Genomic DNA, 22,204 nt, shown 5'->3' with positions numbered 1-22,204 from the left:
CTATTATATGGAAGGCCGTCTTTTTTCGAAGGAGTTTTAGAGGAGAGAGAGATAGAGAGAGGGAGAGGGGGAGGGAGAGAAGGGGAGAGATGTGTGGGGAATAGAGGAATGAACAGATACAGAAAAATAGTAATATTGGTAGGATATAAAAAGATAGTAAGAGACAAAGATAAACAGAGACAGCTAGAGGTGAAGCGATCGTGTAACGGAGACAGAGAAAGAGTGAAAGACAGAAAGAGAGAGAGAGAGAGAGAGAGTGAGCGAGAGAGAGAGTGTGTGTGTTTGTGTGTGTGTGAGAGAGGAGGAAAAAGGCAGATATATTTGATAAAAAGTGAGTTGCATGGTAAACTCAATATGCATTTCTCTAGCTCTAACACCATAAAAAACATAATTAACAGTAAACCATATTCTAATTAAAACATTTATTTGAACTATATCTCGTTTGGAATAAAAAGAAAACACAATATTCATTACCCCAAAAATGTACAGGCCAACAAGTTTTGACCTCAACTAAAATTCACAAACACTTGAACAGAAGAATGGATATCACAGTTGTATACATGTTCCCACCTAACATTATTTAATTTAACAACCTATACCCACTTTCATACATGCTACAGACTTCTATAAGAAATTGCCCTGGATAGTCCAAAAGAGGCTCTTTTGTCTGTCACGTAAAAACACGGGCGCCAATGCATATCGTTCTAATACGATCGAAGTTCTAGTTAATATTATTATTCTTGTTATTAACTGATACCCTATTGTAAACGTTGGTAGCTAGGTTTTTAGTTTAATTAAATATACGAACTTGATACCCGAGTTACATCAAGAAGACAAATATGAAACCAAAAGCAGGCCGAAGAGTGAAAACAAATTACGTTACCTCCAATGTCGAGGAATCGGTCGGTTTGTAGTCGGTACAGAATTGGTTTTGGCGGTGAGGGTAAGGTATAAAAGAGTCTGTGAATTAAGACTAATACATATAACCGCCCACACACCAACGAATGCAGGGAAAGTGCGTCAAGACTATAAATATCTTCCATTTTGCAAAGTGTGTCTTTACATATTATACGCACTACAGTTTTATATGACTCTGTGTACAGCTATCTCAGGGCGTAGTACTACCGAGATAATACCGCACTGCTTTCTACTAATGCCTTTTTAAGGGAAGAAAATAGCAGAACTATTACTGGTAAGTGGCGTATTTTATCTACCCATCATTAAATATTGATATCGTCAAGAAATTAGCACGATTATTAAATAAATGACAAGTCCAGTATTATATTACATAGGGAAGAAAATAGCAGAACTATTACTGGTAAGTGGCGTGTTTTATCTACCCATCATTAAATATTGATATCGTCAAGAAATTAGCACGATTATTAAATAAATGACAAGTCCAGTATTATATTACATAGGGAAGAAAATAGCAGAACTATGACTGGTAAGTGGCGTGTTTTATCTACCTATCATTAAATATTGATATCGTCACGAAATTTGCACGATTATTAAATAAATGACAATTCTAATATTATATGACATATGTTTCAAAGAACAAGGACTTGTACGAATACATATTGTTGAGATGCAATGTTTTTTATGCACATTTCTTTATATATGATTCTAACCCTCGAGCAATTTTCATCTTGGAAAGGATATGCAGGTAGATGTATATACTTCTGGTGTTACTGTGTACCCTACAATCATAATATCTAACGTATTATCATCAGCGCTATTAATGTATGGCTATGGCGGCCAGCTTCATATGCAATTGCATATGTCTGCATCCCATTTTCCATTAGGCTACTGCACAACTGCGGCCTTGTACGGGTCAATAGATATTTTATTTGACAATGTCAATCTTTTGTTATTCTACAAAATCTGTAGTTTTGTAAGCGCTCTTTTAATGCACGTATTTTTTATTTCATTTCTGTCCCCTCAAATTTCCGATATTCGTCTTCTCTTTCTCTATTCCTCTATTTGTATATCCCATTGTTTAACACAAATCTTATTAAGGATAATAATTATCTTCATCAGCAGCACTATCACTGTTGTCATTATTATTATCATTATCATTAATATTTTTTTAATTTTTTTTGTTTGTTATACTATTATCATTATTGTTGTAGGTGTTTAGTTTTATATAATGTATTACCTAGCAGCAATATAACGAAATATTTTCAAACACAATACTCATCATAAATTTCTGTAATCATTCTGCAATTTCGTTTGTGGAGTGAAATCGGTACAATGTGATGTGGTTTACATTTTTTTTAAAAGTTTGAATATCGAGGCCAGCTGCGAGTGCATCACCTAAAATAATTATGAAATAGGCAGATGTTTCAAAATAATATTTCCCCTGCGTAATATGATGAATGTAGTATAATGAGTTTATATTGTGAAACATGTAGTCCTGCACGTGGTACAATATTGATCACATGATGAGAATCAACACACACGTTTCAAGGTGATACATAAAACTGTCATTGCCTGGGCAGGGACTTTGGGTGATCATAACATGTAATTTAGTTGGCAAGTTGTCATCCGCTCATGCAGCCTGTGGACTTTCTCAAACCAATTGATTCTTTACACATTATACTAGGTGTCTGTTGTCGAGAGATCTTTAAATTGTCCTTGGTGTTAAAGATACTATGTCCCTTTTGCAGCCAACCTCAAATTCTGTAGAACTTTGCAGGAATTATGAATATGTCATGTATGTCCTATCTGTGAAATTTAAACGTTAGCAGTGTCCTCATATTCGAATTATGCAAGGAAACCCGTTTACTTGCTAGACTTCACTGTCAGACACTACTAAGTGACTGACTGGCTTTTTTCTTCTTTGGTAATAACATACATGAAAAGAGTTGTAAAGGGTACATAAGCATTTGTCTACATCAATAACCCACTTCTGGTGATGGCCAAGATTAAACTGATTGAATCTTTGCGCAGCATAAAACGTATGACCATTCGGTACAATTGTCTGAAAATCAAGACTATTACTTTTGGGCTCTATAGCCCTAAAGTCGATTTGACAACTAATAGTCGTTATTTTCCCTCTTGTAGAAATTTTCAAGCCCCACCATTTTTAGGGAAGTTCTAAATTAGTATTATCTTTCAAATGCAGTTGGAATTTAACTTTTTCATTTTTGGCCTGCAAATGGGCAAATGGGACATAGTACCTTTAAGTGGACGAAAAACCATGATGTAAATCAAGCTGTTTGGGTACTCTTAATACTTATGTAGTATCGTAAACTTACCAATTGAAAAGACTAGGATACAATTTTCAAGTACTTTCTTCCATATCTATAGTAAACTCCATAAAAGGACATATAAAGAATTATATACCTCACTTAAGAAATCCAGCCATCTGATTGGTCGAAATTGCATTCATAAACTTAACTGTTCCCGAAAATTCCCAGTAACCATGGTTAAAACAGTTCAAAATCCCAATAACCATGGTTATTGGGAAAATAGGTCAGTCTCCATGGTTACCCCATAGGTTTACATGTTAAAAAATGGTCTGAGCGATCGAGGATACCGTACGTGTGCGAAGAATTGGTTGGTAATTTCAATACAATTGAATCTCGATCGATCTTACCGACAATTTTATCTTGCATTGTTGACCTGAAGACGAAAATAAACTTCCAAAAACAAAAAAACAACATCTGCCGATAGATCTTGATCTAAGTTCGTGCCAATATGCATTGCAAAAGTAAAAGAAGGGCCCGTTTAATGGAGCAGCGGCGAAGCATCCACCACTCGAAGCCGTTTTCAATCCTTTTTAATGTATATATTAGAGAAAACTACTGTACATGGTGACAGAGCGCGCTGGCCGAGCAGTCTAAGGCGCTGACTTTACTAACCTCACCTTTTGTACGCAAGAGTTCGAATCCCATCTTCGACAAAAGTTTTGTTATTTTTTATTTTTTATTTTTTAGTCTATTTTTTTCGGCATATAAAAGTATTAATGATTGCTTTAATATTCGAGAAATAGTTGTTTTATACGCTCTCGGGAAGGTTACAATTGGGCTATTGCCCTCGGCACGCCTCGGGGCAATAGCACAATTCTAACCTTCCCTTGAGCGTATAAAAACAACTATTTCTCTCAAAGCAGTCATTAATACTATACTATAAATAGCATACTGTTTTCCGCATAAACACAAAATAATTTGTTTTCACTACTTATACAGTTAAGATTTTCAAATTAATATTTTAACATGAATTTGTCTTTCATTATTAAATACATGCTTATTGCATACGTTAATTATTGCTAGGATGGACAAATATTATGGATTTCCCTACCTTATTACAAGTAATGTAAACAATTCGCATTCTGACTATTTAAATACAGTTACTCATGACAGGTGAATAAAATAATTTGTAACGAGGCAATTAACAAAGATATATGCATTAAATGTTATTACATCATGAAAATGGCGTATAATTGTCGCAGGAGCATAAGGTCGTATCACTGTCTCTGCTCCTGTGACAGCGCACTGCCGTGGTAAATATCCAGTAATATCTGAATTTTTTAAATTTCAACCCTGCACAAAATTACACCGCACCTATACCTAAACTATTGATAAAATAGAGTCCGGAGCAATGTAGCACAGTAGGCTGGAGCAGTAATAAAGCCAAGTATTCAGTCATGAATCATTTTAATGCAGGAAACCAGATTGACAACTATAAAACGCCCTTATCTGCATTTATATGTCATATATATATATATATATATACATACAACGGTTTATTACGACTCTTTTGAAATACCCAAAGCTGTGCCACGCAGACTACACATTGTACCCGACATTGTATCACAGTACTGTAGACCAAAGTCCACCACTTTTCCACACCCATTTATGGACGTATAATATTGTTATGATGCGTTCACAATCACTAGTCTCTACTGTGGCAAGTGAAAGCGTAATCAACCATTGGTAATAAGTTCATAGATTTGTATGAAAGCAGTAAAATATAAGAGAAACAGAATGGCGAAAGTTTAATAAAAAAAACTTACCGATAATAAGGAGAGTTGTGAATGTCTGAGACAATTATGAGATCACTAAATCTATGTAAATTTCAAATTGCCTATCTGATGAGTGGATTATGACGTAGTCATGGACAGCCCATGGAAAGCCCTCCTGAGTTCTATATTTTGAAAAATGTACATTTAAGTAATTTTGTTTCTTGGAACATGTCAAATAGGACAGTTTTCCGGCACTACATTCAGCCAATTTGAAGTGCCCTTGCGTGTAGTCATTACAAATATCAAAAAACACATCCTATACAATTTAAAATACAAATTATATTAAATCAATTATTCCAAGATATATGATTATGTGGAATATAACAATTATGTTTTGTAAAGGAAACTTGTGATAATAATGATAGTGAGTTCTTGTACAGCGCTTATGTCTGTCAGACTTAATAATTGACGCTCCTGGCGCTATGCAATCGTCACCTGGCTTTCAGCATGTCTGCCATTACGACGCTCTAGCATTTCAAGGAATTAATATCTGCCAGGTACCCATTGGAATCACCTGGGTCGAGTGTGGCAAATGTAGATTAATGTCTTGCCAAAGGACATTAGTGCCAAATGGTACAAACTGGTATTAAAACATATGCCGTTGGTTAAATGAAACATATTGATGTAATCGTAACAATTTGAAAATGTTTGCGTGTCTTGTTTCGTCCCGTATTGCAAAATCCAAGTTCCCATTATTTAAACATTATATATATTATTCCATTATTAATCACTGCTCCGTATCAAATTTGAGTTTTTCAATATTGCAATTTTGAACGATGAGTTGCCTGGGGCGGTGAGAGAGAATTTTTTTGAAAGCTTTTTTAATTTTCAAATTGAATAGATTGCCACTTGTAGACCTGATTCCAAAGGCAGAGGTAACCAATCATTGTACAAAGGATTCGATTTGCGTCAGTGGAATTTAGATGACCTCCTTTCTTTTGTGATGATTGTGTATAGTTCCAGCATGGGGTCTATGAACAAATACAGTCAACTTAAGATAACAAGAGTTATTGTGAGATATTGCTAAGATATTCATGCTATATTTATTTCCCTCTTGAGGGGGAGAAGAAGGGCATAATCCAGAAAGTTAAAGGTCACGATTATCAAGCCCAAATTGGTGACTGTGATTAACCTTGAGTACATTTCTCCTATTTTCTCCGTTAAAAAAAAATCATAACATTTCATAAAATATGTCTTTTTTCACTAACCATGGAAAAACCTTTATTATACCAGTGACTTAAATATATTATTTGGCCATATGTTTGTGTTATTTTCCCATATGTATATTCAGTCATTAATGATCACGAATACATTTGTAAAATTCATTCAAAATAGGAATGGAATATGTGCTTGCAAATTTAAAATTTTTCCTACTTAATGTAGAACACGTGCAATTTTTAATATCATAAACCTGTTTTTTCCCTTCTATTTCTCACTCATCGTTTTCTTTTATTAGTCTGATTTTATTACAATTACTGTAGGTTCATAAGTACGTCACTTTGTACCTGTATGTAGCAGTACTAAAACTGTATTTTGTTTATCATTATCAGTTCCGGAGAATAATAAATAATAATGATAATGATAATAATAATAATAAACATAATAATATGCCTCGTTTACCGAGGGCTTAACCTTATCAATGTAATACTGTTTTCCCTGAGGGCCCTGCAACCATGTTCTATGCAAAAAAAGAAGAAAGACTAAGGGAAAAATGATCTAAAATCTCACCGCCGTTAATTGCTCCGGGATTCATTATGTCATAATATTCTCTCATTTACATTTCTCACAATGGTGTATTCATTGCCAATAGAGTCGCCAAAGTCGTTGAATTTACACTTATCAATGTATTTGAAGCTGAAAGTTAGGATTCACCAGAGGCACTCGGCTTTGCATTGTTCATATCTCAAATGCCGCCGACAAAAAATTAATAAAGGTTAAATATTTGTCAAATTATGGGACAATAAAATTGAATCCGGCAACGCCGAAACTATTGGCCCATGTCTAGTGCATGCCCAGCCCCACTCCGGGAGCATTCATGTTCCCAAAATCTCTGGTAAAGGGGTATTGTTCACGCAATAAAGTAGGGCTCGTAATACATTAACAAAAAAAAATCGGCCCATTTGATTTCACAAACGAAATTAGGTGATTTAAGTCAGGGACCAGGGTACGATTACCAGCGGAGATGGTTTTTTTTGTTTAAACCTTTGCAAAAATGAAAAAAGGTAAAGGGCACTGAGTATTATTTACAAATCAATGCTCAATTAGTCTCTAATTTCATTATATATATATATATATATATATATATTATGGACATCATCAAGTACATTATGATGGAAAGAAGAATTTTAATATTTTCCACCGTTTTAGGTAAATTTGACCCGACTCCAACATGGCCGAACCACCAGTCTACACTCCCCCTGAACAACAGACTACCGCCGACCCACCTCCCGGAGTATATCCACAAGGTCAACCGGCAGCAAATCCGCAGGGCCACCCGGTAGCATATCAACAGGGCCAACCGGTAGCTTATCCGCAGGGCCAACCGGGAGCATATCAACAAGGTCAACCGGTAGCTTATCCACAGGGCCAACCGGTAGCATATCAACAAGGTCAACCGGGAACATATCCGCAAGGCCAACCGGTAGCATATCAACAAGGTCAACCGGTAGCATATCCGCAGGGCCAACCGGTAGCATATCCACAGGGTCAACCAGTAGCTTATCCGCAAGGCCAACCAGGGGTAGTGTATCCGCCAGGTCAGCAGGTCGTCATCACTCAAGGGGGCGCCACCCATGTGTACCAAGTAAGAATCTCTTATTGAGGGATCCATGTGGTGTTCCACAGGGATACGTGATATGGCCTATCATTTTCTGTAGGATTTATTCAATTATTTGATAAATCCTTTGGGCGTAGACTGGGGTCGCTCTGTTAGGGACTTATTGTAGTAAAATGATAATAAGAATATACATTTATAGAGCGCAGGCACTATGCAAATATATTCTACTGCGCTGCAAGAGCTCCTGATATGCTTGATATCTACAACATCAAGTTAAAAATTAACAATATGTAGCAAAACATAGAACTTTGGGACTACAGAACAAAATGTAGGCCTAATTCTCTCTCCTTTCTATGAGCTAATATAATTTGTTTTCTCTAGGGATTAGGTGTTGGTCTATCTTTTCCCTGCTATGTACTTGCAATTCAAAGTGAATGAAAGTTAAACTTATTGATAAGTATCGAAGCATTTTCGTTTTCATGACTATACACCAAAATAACCACTTGAAATTTTCTTTTTACAACGCTACAGAAAAAAAAATGTATCAGGTAGAGACATGTGTTTATATTTACGCGATAATAATTAAAATCCAGTTTGACAATGACTAATGATGTGCGCTATTGATTTAAATAGATGTAGTAGATAATATGAACAACCATACCATTTTGCTTTCAACGCTTTGAATCCCATGGCTTTGTTTTCCAGACTATATTCTTCTTTGCCTACTTTTCAAACTTTTCCTCAATTTTGTTTTAACCCCTTTAGACTGGCAGCAGTTCGGGTGGTTGGAACGATACATCCGAACATTACAACCAAAACGCCGGCTTTGCTACGGGGATAGTGCATCTGATCGTAGCTATCCTATCCGTCATTCTCGGCGGGGTTGCATACGCGTTTCCAGCAGTGTATCAGGTCGGCTATGGAATCTGGTCTGCCTTCATTGTAAGTTAATCTTCTTTCATTGGCGATTTTTTTTTTTAAAATATTTTTTTTAGGGGTGGGGGTCTTTTTATTATTATTATTATCTAATTTGAATACCTTGATCCCCGTGTGATAGACAACTTCTCCCGAAGTTTGAAAAAAAATCTTCAGTCCCCTCCCTCATCTTGTCAAGTCCATACAATACTTAAAATCTTGGCTCGAATGCTTGAATTTAATGTAAATCCGTTTCGGGGACTCTACTCTGAACTGCTGTCTGGATATTGATGCTTCATGATGCCTTACAATTTCCAAGAAATATTATTTAGTCTTTTATTGCTTCACCTTTTTCGATTTCGTAAAAAAATATTAAAATCTCCGTCTCTTTTTCTAGTAGCCCCTCTATATGGCATCCATCGGACACAGAGATTATTCTTACACCAGCAACTTACCTCTTTCTTATATTAAGGTTTTCAAAGAAAAGTTGTGGTTTAAAAATTTACGTCGTATTTTCTCTAAGTTCTCTAAGAGCGTCTGCCAGATATAAGGCAAGAAAGCATGAGGGGGAACATCGTCTTTTGGGCAATTTCTTTTCCACTTTAAACATCCAGGTGTACGTATTTGTCTGTAATGTATCCAGTACACAATCAAAGGAAAATATTGTTCAATTAGGCTGTATGTGTGCCTTTTCTCATTAGGTACCTTGATTTTTTTATCTCTTTAAACAAACTCTTTACAGTTCTATATCCCTACAGGAATCTTAGGGATCGTTAGCAAGAAGAAGAACTCGTGCGTGGTAAGTGATGCCTATTAATCCCTTTTTCCACTTAGGTCTATCATATTGCTTTGATTTGATTTATTTATTCACCCCTCATGGGTTGGATTGCCCTTGTCAGCTCAATGGTTTTCTTTCATAGGGATCCAAGTCAAATAATAATGAATCATATGAACAAAAAAGGGACTTAGAATACACTGTTGGTCATAAAGATGAAATATTTTTTTAACCCCGATTTATGGAATGATTTTGACAATGATTTATTCCTAATAGATCTAGATAATAGTATACATTCTCAAATTTTATTAAATAATAAGTTGCGAGTGTTTGTTTTGCGTGACTGCTTAAAGGTCATACAAAGTTTTGGTATAGGGTCATGAATATGGTTCAAATGAACATATTGGAAACATATGCGATTTTACACTATTTAGTGATCGTTGTCACGGTTGAAATCGAGTTTAAAGTGATGAAACTGTACATAATAAACTCTTTATGTTGTATAGCTCCCTCTCAAGACTGATACTACTTTAGCGTTTAAACAATATTTCTTGACTATACCGATTTTCTATTCCTGTTTGGAAATTATATATCATAACTGGATATTCTGAGAATTTCATGGTCGCAGCTACCATGGAATAGCCTTATGCGCTATTTGAAATATTCTAAATTTACCGGGAGCACCGGTAATTTTTTTATTATTCAATTACTCGAGAGCAGAAATGTTTTAGGAGCTAAATTATCTAAAGCTTATAATACATTCACAGGGGCATCCAAATATATCAACATGTTAAAGAATTAGTATCCATCCAATTTTCAAGAATTCCTAAAACTTTGCATTACCTTTAAGCATGTGTATGCTACTATGCTTATCAACTATAGGGGACCTACGTCCTTAAGTCATTACTGACATAAATGAGGATTAATGCCACACAAAAGGGCACTAATAAAGCACATCGACACGGTTTTGATCCTGGGGCCTCACAGTTACTAGGCCATTGCTGTGCCACTGAATCATGACTGTACGCAGCGGGGGCAATGAAAGGCAATGAATTGTTTATAATTTATTGCATTTTCTTTTTTTCTTTTTTATATTCGTGGGGGCCGCCCCCTACTCTAGCCCAGCTACGTACAGTCATGATTCAGTGACACAGCAATGGCCACGTTACTGTGATGCCTGATGCATGATCAAAACCGTGTCGAAGTGCTATAATAAGAGACAACACTAGTCCGAACAGCTGCTTCTGGATCTTCGTAAAGCTTGGTTATTAATCTCACCTGGTGTGCTGGGAATCCCATTCTGTACATATCATCCCACAACATCTTGTGATCTCTACACAATCGAAAGCCTTTGCATAATCTATGAAACACAAGTATAAAGGCATGTTATGTTCTCTACATTTTTCTATAATCATCCTGATGTTTGCAATTTGATCTCTAGTACCTTTTCCGGGCACAAAGCCCGATTGCTCCTCTGACATTTCATCCACGTACCTCCTTTTCATCCTGTCAATGATGATCTTTCATAGTATTTTGCTCGCATGAACAAGAAGACTGATGGTTTTATGATTAGAACATTCTTTCTGATTGCCTTTCTTTGGTAAAGGTATGAAAATAGCTCTGCACCAGTCTTTGGGCCATGCTTCATTCTCCCATATCTTGATACATAGCCGCCATAAGAGATCAATACCTTTTAAACCTTGTTGCTTTCCATACTTCAGTAGGTATATTATCCATTCCAGGAGATTTACCATTATCTATATGGTTCAGAGCCCATTCAACTTCCGATCTCAGTGGAGGTGGTTCTCTGTCTTCCCCAACCGGTATGTTGTCTCTCTAATCTGGCTCTCTACTGTTGTACAAATCCCTGCAGTACTCTGCCCATCTCTGTTTTATGTCCATTTCCTCTGTCAGAGTTGTTCAATTTTTGTCATTCACAACATCAGTGTTCATGCTGCTGTCTCCAGTAATCTCTTTTACAAGTTTGAAAACTTACTTCATGTTGTGCTTCTTTGCTGCATTTCCCATTTCTTCACATTTTCCTTCTAGGGATGCTCTTTTACCTTAACATGCTTTTTGGTTATATTCCTTATTTAGTTGTCTCCAATCTGTGTGTCTCCCTTCTGATTTTGCTTGCCTTATTTCACTTGCAATTTCCATTGTACTAGTTGTTAGCCATGCCTGTTTTTGCCTTTTCTTCCATGGTATGTATTCCTGAGCAGTCTTTTTCAGTAAATCTGATGTGCTTGCCCACAGCACTTCTGGTTTCACATCTTTTTCTGCCAGTTGTAGAAGTGGCATGAATCTGTTACCAGTCTCAGTAGTGAACTGTGCTGGTATATTCATCACATCAAATCTGACTGGTTGAGCAGTTGTCTTCTTGGACTTGAGTCTCAGTTTCATTTTACCAAGCAACATTTGGTGGTCACTCCCACAATCGGCACTTGGTCTTGTCTTAACAAGTAAAGTTGTCCTCCACCTTCTCTTAATCATGATATAATCTATCTGATTCTTCACTCTATCTCCAGGACTTTTCCAGGTCCAGAGTCGCCTCTTTTGATGTTGAGACATGGTATTGCCAATGACTATAGGTCATTTGCAGTGCAAAACTCCACAAGCCTGTCTCCACGCTCATTTCTGTCACCTAAACCAATTTTTCCAATATTGCAAGTTTCTCTAACATCCTTTCCCACTTTGGCATTACAGTCTCCAATCATCATTGTGATATCCCTCCCCGAGATACTGTCCAGGGTATCTTGTAAGACTCCATAAAGTTGTCCATTTCTTCCTCAGTAGCATCTGTTGTTAGGGCATAAGTCTTGAAATACTGTGATGTTATGAGAAACTATTATTTGGTGTTCAACTTTAAAAGTTCTACAATGAACGACTATGAATTAGGCATCATGGATATAACACAGCAAAAGCTTACGGGTCTAACTTAGTTGAATATTTGATAAAAAATAGTTGCTAGAGAGCATAATACCGCAGTAATATGGATACTTGTACTGTGATGAGCCATTAGCATGCAATGTATGCTTCACCTCTCTAAAATTAAGTAAACTGTTGCACTGAGAACAACTTCTAATTCCAATTACCATGAGGATAATGTAATGTATAGGCTGTACCCCTACATAGCCCTACCAACAACTCTTGTGTTTGCACGGATACTCCTAAGGGCCAGTTTTTCTGAATATTTTTGTTTTAGTTTTTTCAATATAATTAAAATAACATGATATTTGTCTATTACATAACGAAATAACATCATCTGCTAAATAAAGGTGATAAATTGAGCATAAATTACATGTTGGATTGTGTGGGTGTGGGTCTGCGGGGGCTTTGTTTCAGGTGTGAAATGTACCTGTAGTATATGGGTATTTTAGTTGATACAAAATGTACAGCAGATCACTTTTCCTACTCCTTTAGTGCCACAGCAGCCTATACGAGTTGAAAAATATGACAAAATCTATGTGAAAATCCTCGAAATAGCGGCCATATTGGATTTATGCAAATTAGGGACACTTCCACTGCTTGGATTTTTTGGACTTTTAGTATGTCATTTGGGGGACCGTACTTAAATGCATTGCAGTGAAAAATATTTTATTGCAATTTTGTTGACGTTTACCTAAAAAATGTAACATCTTTCCTAGCCTATGATTCCCCAAAATGTATGTGAACAGCTAAGTAAAAATTAGATAAAATCATAAAAGATTGATAAAAAAATATAAGAGACAAACAAAGATGAAAACTGGCATGGTAAATCTGTAAGGAGGACATCTGGGGCGGACGCCTCCCCCCTCCCATCCCTCCCATCCCTCCCTCCCTCCCATCCCTTCATTCCATTATCACAATGTGACATCATTTCTTTATCAGATCATCGCATACATGGTCATGGCAATCCTGTGTACTTTCCATGCTTTCGGGATGCTGGCATATGAATCATTTGTAGCCGCAGTGATGACCTACTTTGGGTCTTGTTACCGACGGTACACTGGTTTCAGCTACGAGTATATCTGTGCACATTATCGTAATGTGGTAAGTCATATGCACTTTATCTTTACATTATTCTATGAATGCATGGAATCCATCATCAATTAAAGTGATAGTTGAGTTCTTGTTTCAGACAGCAAATGCGTTCAAAGCGCAAGTTATTGCTTTCATTCTTATTTATGACGTTTCTAGTTTCTAGGACCTAAAATTGCTACGAAGGTAATTTAAGACCCCAAAATGTGTGGAATTTAGCCAATACGATCCTACAAATTATGCTCTACTTTAAAAAAAACAAAACAGCGACCGTTAATTGATTAATTCGTCGCTGTTTTCACGAAGTGACGGTAGTGAAAAAAAATTGCATTCACTTTGCGTTACGATTTTCCTCACTACCGTCACTTCGTGAAAACAAGGACGAATTAATTAATAATAACAATACATGGGTCGGCTGATTGTACGTATTAAAACCAACACAAAAAGCCAACATCGGCATTGGCTGGAATAAAACGTATAAGGCGCTATTTTCAACGGCTGGTTCAAATTATCTAATATTTGTGGTGTACATAAGTATTAGAAATGGTTATATTTATGGTTATTTCAGCCGTCTCCGAACCGGTTTCGATCAAACAAAGATGATTTTGTCATTTAAATTGCATGTTCTTTCAAATTTGACACTCACTTTTTCATTATCTCACAAAAATATTTTGTGTAACGCCCTCTGCAACAAAACTGAACTATCCCTTTAAGCCTCGTTCAGAAATGACGAGGCAAAACCGCGGTGGTTTTTTCCTCTTCTTTATGATGACATGAAGTGTTTTGCACGTCATATTTCTGTATCTTATAACCCAGAGTTCAGTGAAGACGGGTAGAACCTTTGTTGCGCGCAGTTAAGTTGTGCTGAAAGTTGTTATATAATGCTCTGCACATCATTTTACAAAATCTTCTTTTAAGATAAAACTGTTTTACATATTCCACTCTTCAAATATTTATTAAACAAACGCTACGATTGATTCTATGATATTATGACATCCTTTTTCAGACTCTCTAAAAAAATTCCTAAAATGTCCTGTATGTTTCTCCATAATTATTCATATTGTATTTGATACGGTCACTATGTCATTACAGAAAATTTACTGAAGACACTAATTTACCTCAACGTGCGTGTAAAGGATATTAATCTTATTCTTAACCCCTTTTGCATCAATAACTGAAGTTCATTTTAGAGCTTGCTACGATATATTCATGCGCAAGCTCTCGTGCTCTGTTGCTATTCAACGCTTTTCTTGTAACATATGAGAAATGCGACGTTAAAACAAAGAAGATCATAACTTCTTTGTTTTCGTTTAAATTCTTTTGAAATCTACAGGACAAGCGATATTACTACAAAACAGCCGAGATAGTTTAATTAAGAATGGCTAAGTACTTTTTAAGATGTTGCCAATAGAAAATCGCGTTGCAAACTCATTTGATACAATCCGTATACACCGCCTTTCTACATGTAGTTGTCAGTTTTGTTTCCTTCTAAACCCTCGACCCATTCATCTTGTTTTCTCGACATTTCCAACCAGGGTGCCGTTTGCGTTCACTCCATACTCGCTATCATCGGCTTGGTCGAGTTCATTAACTGTATCGTGTCTGCTGTCTACTGCTGTGGGGGACACTCCTGCTGCTGTGCCAAAGCCCCTACCAACCAGGGCAATGCCAATACTGCTACCACGGTATGATACAAGTTAACGTATACATATCTCACCTAGGTCCTATGTTACTCATTGAATAACGGGTCATGTTTTGTACTTATCTACTTTGAAGCGATTTTTTTTTTTTTTTTTTTTTTTTTAGAGCGAAAGTCAGTCAAAAATATGCACAGGGAATCAATGAATCTCGGAAAGTTTTTTTTTTTTTTTGGGGGGGGGGGGGTGGAGGGGGGAGGGGGAGGCTGGCTCATATTAGATAAAAGCTTTTATCATTTTCTAGTGGCTATCTTCAACTAGCAAATAAATTAAGTACTTCTTTTCTCAAAATCGGAATTTCTATTTGTAGTGTATGCGTGTGCGTATGTTTGTGTGCGGTTGTGCTTTTGTGTGTGTGTGTGTGTGGGGGGGGGTGGGGTGCATATATTTTATCTATTGTTTATAAGGTATGCCAGATTTGGTTTTTTGTTGGGGGCAGGCCGTACCCCCTCCGTCCCCCTCCTGGATCCGTCATAGAAGACATATCTTTCCAAACTATAAAAGAGGTCACAATATGAATAACGTGATCCATGACTATTTTGATTTACACCATTTTGAATTAAATTTGATTGAATCCACCTGAGGATCGATAACAGAGATATCATTAATCACAATAAATACAATATCGTCTCCAAAGACTTTGGTCTGTGAAATAACATTTAAGTTTTAGTATTCTGTAAAAAATGTGTCCCTAGTAGAAGTCAAGTTTACCATTATCTTGTTATTTACAATGGTTTGATGGATTCTGATATTCGCTCCTACAAGGAATAATGATATACCGTACTTCTATAGCGCAACATATATCACAATATGTCTCTATATGCGCTGTAAGAAAGAGTAAAAAGGAAAGGTGGATCGAGTTACATAAGAAGAGTGAGATATGCTCAACATACTTCCTCTCATTAACATTGGAAAATACTTTTGAAAAGAAATGTAAAGACCCGCCATAAAGTTGTCAACAGTATCACAGATTTTTAGATTTTCCGGCAGTTTTTTTCCAATGTTCGGCCGATGCAACCTGAATAGAGCGAGACCCGTAGAATTTAGTAAAGAGATCCAATAAAACTAAAAGTGCATCAGTTTAATTCGTAACATTTTTGTTTCTCCTAACAGGTGCAGTATTATGGCCAGGCACAGCCAATGACAGTAGCGGCTAATACATATGCAACGGGTCAAGGTATTGGGATTTTAATCACCTTGAAGAATTGTATTTCTTAAAAAGTCGGTTGATTGCCGTATATGTTTGTAAAATTGTCATGGTCTGTTGAATGCCGGGGATGAATGCGTCAACGACCATGGATCACATGGTTCGGCACTAATGTCCTGTGGCAAGACATTTGTCACTCTCCACCCATGTGTTAATTGGGTACCCGGCAGGATGCGAACGTTAATGTGGTTGGATATTAGGCATGTGTGCGCTTGTAAAATGGCGCCTGGCCTGATCACGTGCACTATATATCATGTGCATAATGACTAGTATAATTATGAGCGGAGGGCCAAAGTCAAATATCATGCTAAGTTTTTTAATTGGTTGCCACTACCACACAAACTAAGCACACCTTGTTTAGCCGACATTTTCTGAATCATCCCAGAGTATAGAAGTACTTATGAATTGCACTCGCCACTCCTAATCATTGGAGCTTTCTGCACTTTATTCTGCACATTATTGTTATTATTACTATTTTTATAATCATTATCATTTTTAGTAGAAGGGCCTAGTAATAGTTGAACTAGTAGTATAATAATTATAATGATGATGTTCATTATCAATATTTATATTAATTGTATTATTATCATGACTATCGAATCATTACTTTTAATATATTTCAACAGAAAGCGGAAAATAGATGTCTGAATACTGATCAATGACATCATGATGAGGTGACATCCAGTATCTACACTCAGAAGAATCCAAAACCACACCTTACTTCAAGATGTTGGCACTGATCGACATATTTACTGAAGAATGTATCAACGAAAAAATTGATATGTTACACATGTTTGTTCAGCTTCAAGTTAATATAGGGATGCATTTTACATACTTAGATTTGTCATAAAGCATGCCGGCCACCCCCCTAGGGATTTGCCAACAAGAATAATAAACAAATAATATCCAGGTTTCGTGAATTACCATCATAGTCAAAGCGATCCCAAAGCTAGGCAAGCCTGCTAATTCGGCGGGATGAAAGCTAACGGTGCCAAAACAATTAAGTACACTAATTAAGATTTTTTATCATCTTCAAAAGAACTTGAAAGACATTGCAGCTTCATAGACAGGTTGACTAATGGTATTATTTTAACTCTCATATTTTCTTGACAAGACAGTATAATGTTTCTGAAATGTCACTGTAGGGGCCTTTTAATACATATCTGTACAACATCATGTATATTTTTGAAAACAGTATGATTGATAAAACACTTGTAAAGATTATATTCCACTAATCCTAAATATTTTTCAAATGTAATCATATATTATAAACAAAAACGAATATGGCGTATTATATAGGCATTAGTATTATTAAGTCAAAAAAGATGTATACCTTGTATACATTTTTTTTCTTCTTCTTTTTACCTTTTAAATTATCATTTTTTATCGTAGATTCCAAGAGGCTTTCTATGTATATACCGTATTTCGGATGGTTCAATATTCGGTTTTGTTGTATTTTAAAAGAAGTCGTGTGTATTATATCTTCACTGTTTTTTAACATATTTTCACGTATTCTAGTCTAGTAAGCTTTTGCACAAATCAGAAAAATTATTTCTTAATTGCATATATGTAATATTATTACTAATGATATGAATAAGGGGCAAAGGTGGTTGCTTTTGTCTGAAAAACTGTTTATGTGATTATTTGAAAATCTATCATCTAGGTCACAAAATGTATGATAGGAGAAGAGAAGGGGTTCTACAGCTCCGGAGACAATCGCTCAGCGATCAATATCCTACACTTAACAAAATTTAAGACCTCACCCTTGGACGATATACCCAAATCCAATCTGGGCAAGTTCAGAATCATATCCAGACTTTTATCCGTAATTCCGGTGTGGAGATATTCTATTAAAACATATCAAAAATCAACTAAATCTTGATCAATTATTGTACCATGGGGTCGCATGAGACCGTAGCTTAAAAGGACTTTACCATCGCTGGTGCCTTTAACATTTAATAAGTTTATACGAGTATCTTTTTTTAATTTTTTTATTTATTTATTTTTTTACTTAATCCCATATAGTAGGCTATCAAAAATTATATACGATATATGTATATAATGTTTTTTATATAAACGGATGGTAGCACAGGCAATTCATTGTTCTTTGTGTAAACTATTAACGAGACGATCTTTTGCCACAGGCTTGGTACTTCACAATAATGTACCATACATTTGGAGCGTTTTCATATTAGATAATTTGAAGGCGCTGTTTACTACTGCTGCCACTCTCAGGATGCTCTCCTGATTTTGTGTTACTATATGTGTTTCCTGACTACTATTGCCTTCAATTTTTATATCAACATTCATTTTGGGACCTTGTCATCCTACTGGACAGTGTTTGAGTGGTTTTTCATGAATGATTAAAGCGAGATTTTAGGATATGTTTTCGACTGATTTTGCTGCACTTTCACTTGTACTGCTAGCAGTGTTAAGCTATAGTACAGAGCACCTATTATGCGGAGGTTCAAAGGACTGCATTTTGAATAGCAACATTGACAAAGACTTTGACCATTTTAGAGTCTTATGTCTGAATAGACACTGGACCGTGCATCAAAGCCCTTCAACAATGGAGACAAAGCCCATTCATGGTCTCCGGTATTCAAGGTCCAGCCTGATTGCATTGAGACATTCAAGATGTGCTAAGGTCACACCATCAGCAGATGTACTATCCCTACTGAAGGAAAATGGCATTCTGAGGTATCGAGGTTGCCGAGCTGGTAACAGAACAAGAAGGAAACAACTAGTGAGGTCAACGGGAATTGACTCTTCCAATGTTGTTATTGATGCAAATGTCGGAAATGAAACATTACAGCATGTTTGTCACTGGAATGCTCGCTCACTGAGACATAAATCTCTTCTTCTTCAAGACTATGTCATCACCAACGAAGTTGATGTAATGTTTGTCACAGAGACATGGCTGACTGAAAATGATGACGCTGTAATTGCTGAGGTAACACCACCTGGTTATACTTTCACCAATGTTCCACGCACTGGCGGTCGTGGCGGAGGTGTTGGTGCTCTGGTCAGGTCTGATGTGAAACTACATCAAGTGACTATTGATCCTCATTTTACAACATTTGAGCACTGCATTATTACAGACAAAGCTCGTTCGGTGAACTATGTTGCTGTGTACCGTCCACCACCATCCAGCACGAATGGTCTGAAAACATCTACGTTCCTCGAAGAATTTGACAGCTTCATCGATGACATGAATCAGACTCCTGGGAAGCTACTGCTTTTAGGTGATTTGAATGTCCATTATGACTGTCCCGAGAGACCTGATGTCGCACGCGTTGTAGATACGCTGAAATCCGCAGGACTCAAGCAGTACATATCAAAGCCAACTCATCGACACGGCCATACATTGGATGTAGTGATTGCGAGGGAAGATGAGAATCTTCTCTGTTCCATACGTACAGATCCGAGCCTCATGTCCGACCATGTAGCCGTGAGCTGCATGATCCGTGGTGAAAGACCATCTACAGATGAACGGCCACAGGAATATCGCAAATTCAGCAACATTGATCACACGTTGTTTGCCGATGATCTTGCCAGTTTCCTTGACAATCAACCCTTGGCGGAGGATGTAAACAGTTGCGTGCTCAATCTTGACAGAGACATGGAGCGTGTCCTGGATATCCATGCGCCTGTATGTCTCCGCACCACGCAAGTTCGTCACAGGCCAAAGTGGTACAACGAAGAAGTTGATGCTGCAAGACGTGAACGCAGAAGACAGGAGCGGAAATGGCGTAAATCCCTTAAAGTCAATCCCGATAGCGATCGATCGGCCTACTGTGAAGCTAAAGCTGCTGCAGCTGAAGCTCTGTCAAGGGCTAAACGGTTCTACTACAATGACCTGTTTTCTGAAAGTACTCCAAAGGACATGTATAGAGAACTGAAGCATCTTCTGAATAAGAGTAAACGATTTCTCCCAGATGCTGATTCATCAGTTGAGCTTGCCTCTACATTCTGCACATTCTTCAGTGAGAAGATCAGAGACTTGCGGAGATGTATAGATGACTTAAACGTTGACGAATTGGACAATCCAAATGGTATGGCAATCTCAGCCCCTTCATTCGTGGAGTTCCAGTTGGTCACATCAGAGGAGGTTCAGAGGCTGAGCAAACGCTCACCCAACAAGACATGTCCTTTGGATCCTCTTCCAACGTGGCTCCTGAAGCGTCACCTTCCTGTTTTGCTGCCAAAGCTGACGCATATCATCAACGCATCGTTGGCATCAGGCGATTTTCCATCATCTCTAGGTGTTGCATCTGTGACACCAGTCTTGAAGAAGCCAGGACTTGACAAAGAAAGAATGAAAAACTACAGGCCCATTTCGAACATAAGGTTTGTAGCCAAGCTTATGGAAAGAGTCGTCTCATCACAGTTATCCAACTACTTGGAAGACAACAGCCTTGGTGATCCTAAACAGTCTGCATATAGGAAAAATCACAGTACTGAGACTGCATTGGTGAGTCTTCAGAATGATATCCTATGTGCTCGGAAACATACATGTGCTCGGAAATGCGTCATTCTACTGTCGCTAGATATGTCATCTGCATGTGACACCCTTGACCACACGATCTTGCTGACAAGGCTTCGGGATGAATATGGTGTCTCTGGCACAGCACTGCACTGGTTTAGATAATACCTGAGCAACCGACTATCACATGTGCGAATCAGAGGAGTGAAATCACTAGACACCAGGTTGGAGTTCGGTGTCCCGCAAGGATCGGTGATGGGCCCGCTGCTCTTTACGCTCTACTCGAAACCTGTATCTGATATCCTTTACAGTCATGGCATAGGCTATCATGTATACGCCGACGATATACAGGTGTATATACAATGCGACCCTTCTAGCCAGGACTCTGTTGATCATGCTGCATGCAGACTACGGGATGCAATGAGAGATGTCTACAGGTGGATGACATCCAACAAATTGAAACTTAATCAAGACAAAACTGAGTTAGTAGTCTTTGCTTCGAAAGTCCATCAACGATTGCTCCAGAACTTCACTCTAACTCTTCATGATGGGACTGTGATTAAACCGTCAAAGAAGCTGCGTATTCTTGGCGTCGTCTTTGACAACCTCATGCTGCCAGATGTTCACGTCTCAAATGTAGTCAGGACTGTCAAATATCATATCCGGAACTTATGCAGGATTAGAAAATATCTTGACGAAAGTACCACTCATGCTGCAGTCCGTGCCTTAGTTTTATCTCGTCTTGATTACTGTAACAGTTTGTTGAGTGGCACAACAGCGAAGAACATTCACCGTCTTCAGCTTCTCCAGAACCAGTCTGCACGCCTCATCTTCAAACAACCAAAGAGCACACACACCACGCCCTTGTTGAACTCTCTGCATTGGCTTCCTATTCAACAGCGAGTGCTCTTCAAGACCTCCACCCTTGTCTTTAAGTCGTTACACTATCTCTCTCCCTCATATCTTACTGATCTCGTTCATGTTAGGCACTCCAGTTACAACCTAAGATCCAACACTCGTACAGTTTTAGATACCCCAAGGTGTCGAACCAATGCTGGTAAGCGGGCATTCATAGCCACTGCTCCAAAATCATGGAACAATCTCCCCAATTTTGTACAAACTGCTGATTCTCTAATGACTTTCAAAAAACACCTCAAAACACACTTGTTTAACTAATGCCCGCTTACCAGCACTTGTTCTTGCTCTTCTATTACCTGTCTTACCCTTTATTTTGTTCATTCCTATATTGTTACATACATGTCTGTTGTTAAGCATCTTTCTATTTTGTTAATTGTTCATTGT

General features: G+C 37.4%; 2 protein-coding genes across 2 annotated transcripts; both read left to right on the top strand.

Moving 5' to 3' along the window:
- Nucleotides 1–1,011: 1,011 nt before the first annotated feature.
- LOC115925988 lies at nucleotides 1,012–17,698 on the top strand. The gene is made up of 8 exons (XM_030990142.1): nucleotides 1,012–1,192; nucleotides 7,394–7,829; nucleotides 8,568–8,744; nucleotides 9,460–9,516; nucleotides 13,363–13,524; nucleotides 15,048–15,197; nucleotides 16,323–16,386; nucleotides 17,043–17,698. The coding sequence occupies exons 2-8, from the start codon at nucleotides 7,416–7,418 to the stop codon at nucleotides 17,054–17,056; spliced, it is 1,038 nt and encodes a 345-aa protein (XP_030846002.1). The 5' UTR covers nucleotides 1,012–1,192; nucleotides 7,394–7,415; the 3' UTR covers nucleotides 17,057–17,698.
- A 1,287-nt stretch (nucleotides 17,699–18,985) lies between these two features.
- LOC115926199 lies at nucleotides 18,986–21,837 on the top strand. The gene is made up of 2 exons (XM_030990833.1): nucleotides 18,986–20,890; nucleotides 21,661–21,837. Exons 1-2 carry the CDS (start codon nucleotides 18,986–18,988, stop codon nucleotides 21,835–21,837), a joined length of 2,082 nt encoding a protein of 693 aa, XP_030846693.1.
- Nucleotides 21,838–22,204: the final 367 nt, after the last annotated feature.

The sequence above is a fragment of the Strongylocentrotus purpuratus genome, unplaced genomic scaffold (genome assembly GCF_000002235.5).
Source record: "Strongylocentrotus purpuratus isolate Spur 01 unplaced genomic scaffold, Spur_5.0 spur5_scaffold_19, whole genome shotgun sequence".
Classification (NCBI taxonomy): Eukaryota; Metazoa; Echinodermata; class Echinoidea; order Camarodonta; family Strongylocentrotidae; genus Strongylocentrotus; species Strongylocentrotus purpuratus.
Note: the sequence above shows the minus strand (reverse complement) of the source record. Positions and strands in the feature narration are given on the sequence as shown.